The 9,699-nt window shown below is 43.7% G+C and overlaps 1 protein-coding gene across 1 annotated transcript; it reads right to left on the reverse strand.

Annotated features, from left to right (window-relative positions):
* Window positions 1–4,372: 4,372 nt before the first annotated feature.
* Window positions 4,373–9,196, reverse strand: LOC127768515 (serine/threonine-protein kinase RIPK-like). The gene is made up of 5 exons (XM_052294110.1): window positions 8,615–9,196; window positions 8,369–8,504; window positions 5,753–5,889; window positions 5,236–5,359; window positions 4,373–5,087 (listed from the first exon to the last, which is right to left on the reverse strand). The coding sequence occupies exons 1-5, from the start codon at window positions 9,194–9,196 to the stop codon at window positions 4,564–4,566; spliced, it is 1,503 nt and encodes a 500-aa protein (XP_052150070.1). The 3' UTR covers window positions 4,373–4,563.
* Between the last annotated feature and the right edge of the window lie 503 nt (window positions 9,197–9,699).

Genomic DNA, 9,699 nt, shown 5'->3' on the forward strand with positions numbered 1-9,699 from the left:
TAACTTGTCAAAATTTTGACAGGATTTCTTATATAGTTACTAAAATTTGACAGCAAACTAAATGTAGCTATTTTTTTACAACTTTACCAAAATTTGGTAAGGTTGAAAATGGCATAAAATAAACAGACCCAAATTTACCTAATGGAAACATATGCTGTGTACATAAATTTCGTGCACACTAACAAATGTTAGTCATTGGAAGTTATAAAAAAATTTGTACGCGCTGATAAGTTACTTTTTTTTTTCTAAATCTATGATAATATTTGCTAGGGCCCATTTAGACTAATTTGTTGTGGCAATTTTTTTTTACCAAAAGTTTTGGTGGCAAAAGATTTGGTATTGAAGTTTTGCTAGTTGGTGTTTAGATGCATGGTAAAATTTCTTGAGTACCCCTAAAAGTTCACCAAATCCCTTCTATGCCCCTAAAATTTGCCCATTCTCTTACATATCCTAAATTTCAGTTTGGCTCCTTCTATGCCCCTGAAATTTGCCCATTCTTTTACACACCCCTAAATTTCAGTTTGGATCCCTTCTATACCCCCTTCCATTAGTTGACCGTTAGTGGACCTTTAAATTTCTATCATAAAGTCCATTTTATTCTTTGGTATCAAGAAAATATAAATTTATAAAGTATATTGTATAAATTTATTGCATGCAACTATTATATTTATGAGTTTATTTTGTGAAATATTATTTAACAAAAATAATATTTTAATTTCCCCTCCATGAAGGCAAAACAAAAAAATTATCTATAACAAAATTTATTTTTAGATATAACAAAATATTAATATTTTTACCACTAAAAGTTGTATATATAGCATATTTTGTTACAGTAGTACGACATTTGTATAAGATAAATCTATTTATGTGCTAAATAAATAATTTTTAATAACTAATAAATAAATTTTATTTTTTATGTAATATCTAAAAATAAATTATCATAAATATTATTTATGACTTTGTTATGCAAGATATTATTTATAATAATTTATTTTTGTTATGTGAGATAAAAATTATTTTTGTTAAATAATATCTCATAAATATATTAGTCCCATACAATAAATTTATACACTCCATCAATACAAATTTATATTTTCTTGATAGCAAAATGGCAAAATGGATTTTATGATAGGAATTTAACGGTCAACTAACGAAAGGACTATAGAAGGGATCCAAATTGAAATTTAGACGTATGAAAAGAAATGAGCAAATCTCAGAGACATAGAAGGGATTAGACAAACTTTCAGAGGTGCATAGAAAATTTTTTCAAACTTTTGTTATTTTGGAGTAACTAAACAGAGCATTAGTTATGTGTATGGTAAGTATGGTTGAGACTGCACATTCCCATCTAAATGATCAGTTTACTAAGAATCCAGAAAATACCGATCGATCACTATAATATAATCGCCGTCACTAGACGCCCATCTGATGCGACATTTCTTTTACCTCCCAGCCCGATGTTTCTTTATTTTTTTTTCTTTTGTCCTCAATGATTAACTCGTCGATAATATTTTCCCCATGTTGCCATTAATTCCTTCATCTCCGATACTCCTTTCCTCTCCTAAAGGCTAAAGCCCTTTGCCTCCTTCTGAGTTCTGACCACTTGTTTTCTTTACCCCCACCGTTGATCCTAATTGCGATTCCTAATTCGGCGGGTTTAGAGTAACACCGTGGTCATTGTAGTGGGTGATGAAGAAGAGGGTAGTCTCGCTGAGTGCAACCGTTTAAGGTCTGGAGTTGACCGTTTAAGGTTGAAGCAATAAAAAGTTGAAGACAACCGAATAGCCATTGGATCTTAATCCAACGGTGAGATAAATCAACTGTGATTTTTGAAAAATTCAGTTGCTTCTCTGTTGCGTGATGTTACCGTTAGAATAGGTGTCGAATATGCCAGTTTTATTGTTATAGTTGAACATGGAGTTATAATAAGTGGTAGGGGTGAAGTAAATTAAAGTCAAACCCTATAACCTGATAATCCTTTAAATAAAGATAAGGGCGCCACAATATAGCTGGTGGCGATTACAAATAATGTAACATATACACGTAGGGAGAGGATCACGGAGAGGCTATTGATTTGTAGCGGCTAGCTGCTATGTTGATTGTTGAGAAGAGTGCTCATAATCAGAGCCCCAATAGAGCTCTGGAGATGTAGGCTTCAGTTAGATCTCGTTGATAAATACTATGTGTTACTGTAATCCTGTGTCATCATCTGACACGTCTAAGTTGATCAATGGCTACAACGACTGGGAAGGTTAATCATCATTTTACCGTATTAACTAACTTATAACAGTTACTAGTATCTTTTGTTATATTAAATTGGGCCTAAATGAAGATTATACCATAGCCAAGGGAGTTTCTAGCAGCTGGAGATAAATCTATAAATCTTTTATCTCCCTCAAACACTATATTTTTCACTTCAGATTTCAAAACTCAGTCTATAATATATACAAATGAACATGTAAATGAACCTGTAATGCGAAACAGGAGTTTTCCATATTCTTTAGATCCTTATCAGTGATGGGTTACTCATCAAAACTGCCTCTTAAAAGGAAAAAGTTTGAATTATCCCCTCCCGAACTATTACGGTTGACCGAATTGACCCCCTGAACTCAAATACCAGATATCTTACACATACAATATGAATAATTGAGGGTGTAAAATATCTGGTATTCGAGTTTAGTGGGGTAATTCGGTCGACCATGATAGTAAGAGGGTAATTTGGACTTTTTCCTTCTTAAAATATCTAGCTTGCAAACATACTAGGAGTATGTCAAATTCTAGATGGCCACTGTTTTAATCAAGGTCTGAATTAACCCCTTAAACTATCGTGACAATATAAATTACCCCTTGAACCATAAAATCGGACATTTTAAACCTCGAACTATTGATATGAGACTAATTACTCTCTAAGTACTATTTTGGGCGGTTTTGACTTGAACTTGCACACTTGTTACCGACGTGGAAATCAGTCAACAAGGATAATAAAAAAATATCCCTGAGCCTACCTGTCATTCCGTCAATCCATCTTGCCGTTAACCCCCTTTATGCTCTCTCTCTCTCTGCGCGCACCTATGGCTGCAAAAAGGTGGACGGAGGCCAAGCTCGCTCGACAAGGCGGGCTGAGGCAACAGATTGACGCCAAGCTGAAGGCCGCGTAGTCCAGTAGTCCACAGCTCCAGCTTGACAGCGAGGTCAGAGGAGAGTCGGCAGCGAAGCTCGAAAACTTGCTTTGGGAGGGTGGGGCAGCGGATTCAAGCTCTTCATGGGAAGGACGGTTGAGAGTGCAACCAGGTCAAAGAGCATAGGTGATGGTGAACGTGCAGCCGAAGTGGATCTGGTCGCGGAGCTTGGTAAGGAGCGCGACGACGTCGGTGGACATGGTGGTGGAGATGATGCGGCTGTCGAGGTCCATCATGGAGGCCTAGTGGCACCGTCTCCTCTCCCTGACCCACCCCCACCCTCACCTTATGTTGCTGCCATATTCTCTTTCTCTTCTTCCTCCCTTATCTTTCCTCCTCCCCCATGGAGACCGTCATGGCTGCGACAAGCAAGGGTGTGTCGTGGTGGGGGAGGAGGTGCGGAAGAGGGGCGTGTTGCCCGGCATCGACAAAGCTGTCGTCCATCCCCATGTCGCCCGCCACCCTTCTCCTTGCCGCCTGCCGACTTAGAGAGAATGGAAATCGGAGGCGTCCCTTCCCACAGCCGCAGCGCCCTCCCTGTCACCGGCCCGCTCGATGCCCCTCAACGCCGAATCATCGTCGCCTGCCATGTCTGCCTCGCCCCCCAGGGCGACAATCAACAGAGAGAGAAGAGATAGAGGTGAGGTATATGAGAAGTGAGGCTCATGGTTTTTTTATTCTTTTTTCTGATTGCATTGTCTTGTTGGCTCCACATGTATGTCACGTACGATTAAAATTGTTTCGGATTGAGTTTGGGTGTAATTCGTTCTGTGTTAATAGTTTGAGATTTAAAATATCTAATTTTGTGGTTAGAGATATGGTCCGTACTGCTGTATATCACGAGGTAATTCAAGCTGAATGCCAAATGTCAAGTGGCCACCTGCAGGCCGCAGGTCTGCAGTATACTGGTGTTCCCACACGCTGACACCTGCTGTACAAAAGGCTCCCCTGCGGCCGGGTCTAGCCTGCTGCTGCTGCTACCCCCACACTCATGATCCCTGGCTACTATCAGTACCGTCCACTGATTCACTGCAGCAACGGAAAAAAAGACAAGTGCAACTGTGGAATCACATCGAGGACTGTACTTGCCTTTCCTTTCCATGATTCCATCCATCCATCCTTTGGAATTCATCACTGTAAGAAAACAACAGCAAAAAACACAGAGAGGGAGAGAGATTCGGAGCAGTAAAAACTGAGTACAAAGAGGCCAAGACCAATAAATTTCAAACCAAGAGAAAAGAAACAAGGAATTACAGGGGGTGCAATCCTTCCTGGCCAGTGACCACCGGCTGCACCACCATCTACATTTTACATCCTCATCATCAGTCACTACACAAAAACATTACATTGCGGGTTACGGATATATATATATTACACTTGATATTTAGGATTTTACTTCTCCAGGCATATGCCACACCCAAAACTCCTCGCTTTGGCCTGGACGTCTCCTAACGACCTTCTGGGGTGAACGCATTTTACTTTGCCTAAGTTTTCCACCATCCCTCTCACTGGGCCTTCTTCTTGCTGTTCTTTCCTTTCTCACAGCATTATCCTCCTTTACCGGGGCTATGGGTGCCACCGACTCATCAGAGACATCATCGGTGACATTGAGGAGGGGCTCTAGGTCTTTCACGACTTGACACATGTCCGGTCTATTTTTGGGGTTACCGCTTAGGCACCGATACGCCACCAGGGCTGCCTTATGAGCCGCGGTAGCGGAGTACTGGCCCTCCAGGGCCGGGTCCATAACTCGGCTTAACTTCTGTGGATCCTTGAGCCAGGAGCGCATGTGTTCGACTAGATGCTGCTCCCTGCTAGGTCGTGTCTTGTCCACGGCCCGTCGTCCGGAGAGGATCTCTAGCAGAACGACACCAAAGCTGTATACGTCGCTCTTTGCTGTAAGGTGACCTGGCAAATGATAACACGATGCATTTGGTTAGAACATTTGTAAAAAGGATACTAGTACATTATAGGTTTGCAAGAGGAGAAAAAGAATCGATGGTGTTGAAAAGATATGAATACATAGTATAGGTGTGTGTATAGTGCATATACGTACCGGTGAGGATGTACTCCGGTGCGGCGTAGCCGTGGGTGCCCATGACGCGTGTGGAGACGTGGGTGTCGTCGCCCTCCGGCCCATCTTTGGCCAGCCCAAAGTCCGACAGCTTCGCCTTGTACTCCTGCACGACGCCACTTCAATTAGCCTTTTTCGATCTACTAGGCCGAATTAATCACTACTGGGCCTTCTACTCGGCCCACGTTAGACGATCTCCAAATATCAGTTGGGCTTTAGCCCAGTCATGAACTACTGCGTGCATTCGCGCGTTCAGACTCGCGAGGACAATCAGTCGCTGCATCACCTACTTTGTACTGTACTACTAGTAACCTGAGCACTTAATTTCCAACCTCTGACTAATGCACCATAAATTCGATTCGTGTGAACGAGTAAAGCATCAGGTCAACTCCATAAATAAATCACGTTATGCTACGAAAAGTAATTAGGTTGATCAATATCTCTAGAAGAATTTAAGTGTAATGAAATAATAATAATAATTAATAACAAGTGTAATTACCGGGTCGAGTAGGATGTTGGAGGTCTTGAAGTCGCGGTAGATGACGGGCTTCTCGGCGTCGTGGAGGAAGACGAGGCCCTTGGCGGCGCCAACCGCGATGTTCAACCGGGTTGACCACGACAGCATCGAAGGAAACTCTGAAAATAAAAAGAAAAAGAAAAGTAAATATAATTATTACATAATTCAATAATAATCCATGATCAAGATTAATTAATTCGTTAAATATAAGCATCACTAGAAGTATTTGCTTACTTCACTTTACATTACTTTGCGTGTGTGAGGCACAGCTAAATGCATGGCTAGTTGCATATGACCAAACCCAAAAAAAAAAGAGAGAAAATAGCAGCTGCTGAATCGTATACCAGTTAGGTGGTGGACCAGTCAAGGTTTTGTGCACAAGTTGCATGCTTTGATTTGTTAATTTGGTCCGGCCAAACAAACCTTTTCTTAATTAATGGTTTTTCTGGATGATTCATACTAAATCAGTAGATCGAGTTTGGATGGAAAATTAATCAGGCACTGCGAATGTAAAAGCCTACTTTATCAACAACTACTACCAATTATTAGGTCTTATTCCAACTAGCTTAATTAGCTGCTTTGCACTTAATTAGCTTTCTCTCGATCGATCGTCATCAAATCCGCCCAGCGTCCACAGGAATTAGACCTAAAAACATGTGCTTCGTGCATATAAATACATATATTCCCTTTCTGGAATTGAGTAGCTAACGAACGAATTAACCTGAGAATATATGGCATGATCAATGTGAAACGGAGCCAATGGAGTCAATATGCTCATCTAAGATGAGACTGTCCACAACCACCTCATCTAGCTAGTTTCCTTTAATTCTTCTTCCACATCTAGCTAGACTTTTCGTTTTGAATTTTATTCCAACTAAATGCTTAATCAGTCAGAGTAGAAAATTACTTTCTTGGAGGGAGATATAACGGCATATATCTAGTCAGATTAAGATCAGATCAGGAAGGAGGAGAGGGTCAGCAATGTCAAAAACAAGCAGCGATTGATGCGGCCGCAATGTGTATAGCATAATCGATCAAATCAAACGTAGTCGACTAATCAATTATCAACTAGCTACAGCTGCTGACCACTGGCCAGTATGTATACCATCTATCCAGCTTACTAGCTGTCAGTGAAGATGATATATTGCGCGTGCTCCATGCTGGAGTGGCATGTACGTATGGCATATATAGCTAATTATCTGCTCCACTAGTGCGGTCATTAGGGACCTAATTTCTCCATATAAACAGGATTTACACAGTACTATACATAAATTGCGGCGTGTGTGTGAAACTTTGGAGCTTAATAAGATGCGTAAGCGACAAAGAATAATATATACATTAACCTAATTATTGAGTAGTGCTCCCTCTAATCTACTTGTACCACTGGTGGTGGAGAAACCATATTTGGTCGGTCCACCAGATTTCACAATAGTCCCGGTTGTATTAAAAACCGGGACTAAAAACATCTTTAGTCCCGGTTTGAAAGCTCTAAGGAATTTTTTGATCTTTAGTCACCAACCGGGACTAACGATCTATTTATAGTCCCGGTTGGTGTTACCAATCGGGAAAAAAGATCAATATAAACTTTACTCCCGGTTGATTATCTTTAGTCCCGGTTGGTAACATCAACTAGGAAAAAAGTCGACATAAGCGGGGTGGTTACACGCGGATCGGATCAATACATTCTCCTTATCTCCCTTTTTAACTCATCTCCTCACAGAGTCACCCTTATCTTTTTCTCTCCCTCCTCCCTTCCTCTCCTCCTCTCCCTCCTCCCCACCTCCCTCTGCAACGGCAGGGCGCAGAGGCCCGGCCGGCCCGCACGGCGGCGCGGCGCGCGGAGGGCCGGCCGGCCGGCGTGCGGCGGCGCTGCGCGCGGGGGGCCGGGCGAGGCGGCGCGCTAGCGGCTGGCGGCCTCGCGGCGGCGGCCGGGGACGCGGCGGGCGGCGGCGCGGCGCCTGGAGGGCTGGGCGAGGCGGCGCGCTGGCGGCTGGCGCCGGAGCCGGGGACGCGGCGGGTGGCGCGGCGGCAGCCGGTGAGGCGGCGCGCCACCGTGGCAGCGGGCCGTTCATCTTCTTCCTTTTTTTCTTTCTTTTTTTTTTAAAATCTGTGATTCGGATCTAAGACGATTTGTGTGTGATGTGAATATGTAATGTATTTGTGATGTAATTTTTTAAAGATTTTGTTATGTATTTAGAGATTGATTTGAGAATTTGGAGACTATTCGGGGATGATTGATTTGGGATTTTGGGATGGGATAGAGTGAATCAATATATTAAAAATAATGAAGAAAAGAATAGAACAAAGTAGCAACCTGAGCTAGCCTCTTTAGTACCGGTTGGTGTTACTAACTGGGACTAAAGATACTCTATCTTTAGACACCAACCGGGACTAAAAATGGATTTTTACTCCTGGTTTTTTCACCCGGGACTAAAGATAGCAATCTTTAGTCCCGGATTCGTAGTCCTGGTTGAAAAACTGGGACTACAGAGGGGTTATGAACAGGGAGTAAAGCCCCTTTCTCCACCAGTGTACCATAACTAATTAGCAGAAGTTATATAATTAATTAAGAAATGGAGGGTGAATAATTGTACATACTCTTGAAGAGGTGGTTCTCGAGGCTGCCCTTGGCCATGTACTCGTAGACGAGCAGGCGGTGCTCGTCCTCGCAGCAGTAGCCGATGAGCTTCACCAGGTTGGGGTGCCTGAGCTGCCCAAGGAAGATCACCTCCGACTGCATGCATCACAAAAATGTTACTAATTATTTGCATGGCTAATAAAGTTGTTACTCCTAATTGATTGATTAATTAGAAGCAATTAAGTATAGTAAGTAAATTAAATTACCAGCCATTCTTTGTGACCCTGGGCGCCCTCGGGGTCCCAGAGCTTGACGGCGATGGGCTGGGCCTTGAGGCCCGGCTTGGCCTTGTCGGCGACGTTGCCCTTGTAGACGGGGCCGAAGCCGCCCTCGCCGAGGAAGTTGCCGTCGAGGAACCCCTGCGTCGCCGCCTTCAGCTCCCCCACCGTGAACACGTGCAGGTTCGACCCCACCAGCGACACCGACAGCTCCTGCTCCGACGCCGTGCTCATCACGTCCGTGAACGACAGCCGCTGCGCCGCCGCCGATGATGCTCCTCCGCCGTGCTTCGCCGCCGCCGCCGCCGCCGTCCTCGGCCCCGGCCGCACCTTCCGGCTCCCCGCCGCGCCTCCTCCGCTCAGGCATCCCCTGAACAGGCTCCCCCACCCTGACCTCTCCTTCTTCCTCGTCATCCTGCTGCTAGCTTCTGATGGTGATCTCTCTCCGTCCTGTGACCAACGACGAGGAGAGATGAATCGATCGATCCCTGAATCCTTATCGTGTTCTTGCGATCGATCGAGTGGTGAGGTGGAGTCAGTGTTGGGAGAGAGAGAGGGGTATATATACATGTGGGGGAAGCGAGGGGGCGCGTGTGTGGAGAGATGACCGCGTGTGCCTCGGCTTACCTACCAACCGATAGTAAGGACATGGACATCTTCTTCTTCTTCTTCTTCTTCCTCCTCCTCCTACTACTACTCGACTCTTCCGTCCGTGACGTCTCCTCTATTCTCGCCCGCGTTGAGCAGAGAGCGGCTTGGGTTGGGTTATTACGCGCGCGTTAGCTAGCTAGCTACCTTTTCCACCGGACGACGTGTCAGACTCGTTGACCGTTGACATTGTCAACTCGGCACCCTCCCTAAACCAAGGATTTACATTGTTAATTGTGTTGGGGGCGCCAGCTCCTTCTTTTGTTAATCTATTTGCTTTTGTTTGTTTGTTTCTTCATTATGATGGTTATCTGGTAACATCATATTAACGCAGTTAAATACTCCATTAAGTACTTTCATAATTATTTGTCGCTATATATGATAAGTTCTAAAAAAAGTATGACTTTAACCATTACTAACTCAGT

This window comes from Oryza glaberrima, chromosome 3, assembly GCF_000147395.1.
Source record: "Oryza glaberrima chromosome 3, OglaRS2, whole genome shotgun sequence".
NCBI lineage: Eukaryota > Viridiplantae > Streptophyta > Magnoliopsida > Poales > Poaceae > Oryza > Oryza glaberrima.

Excerpts from the sequence above, each read along its gene's own strand:
- LOC127768515 (XM_052294110.1), bottom strand. The coding sequence starts at position 9,196 with ATGTATATATACCCCTCTCTCTCTCCCAACACTGACTCCACCTCACCA. Across the intron at positions 5,360-5,752 it reads CCAACATCCTACTCGACCCG|GAGTACAAGGCGAAGCTGTC; the intron begins GTAATTACACTT and ends GGCGTCGTGCAG. Across the intron at positions 5,088-5,235 it reads ACCGGAGTACATCCTCACCG|GTCACCTTACAGCAAAGAGC; the intron begins GTACGTATATGC and ends ATCATTTGCCAG.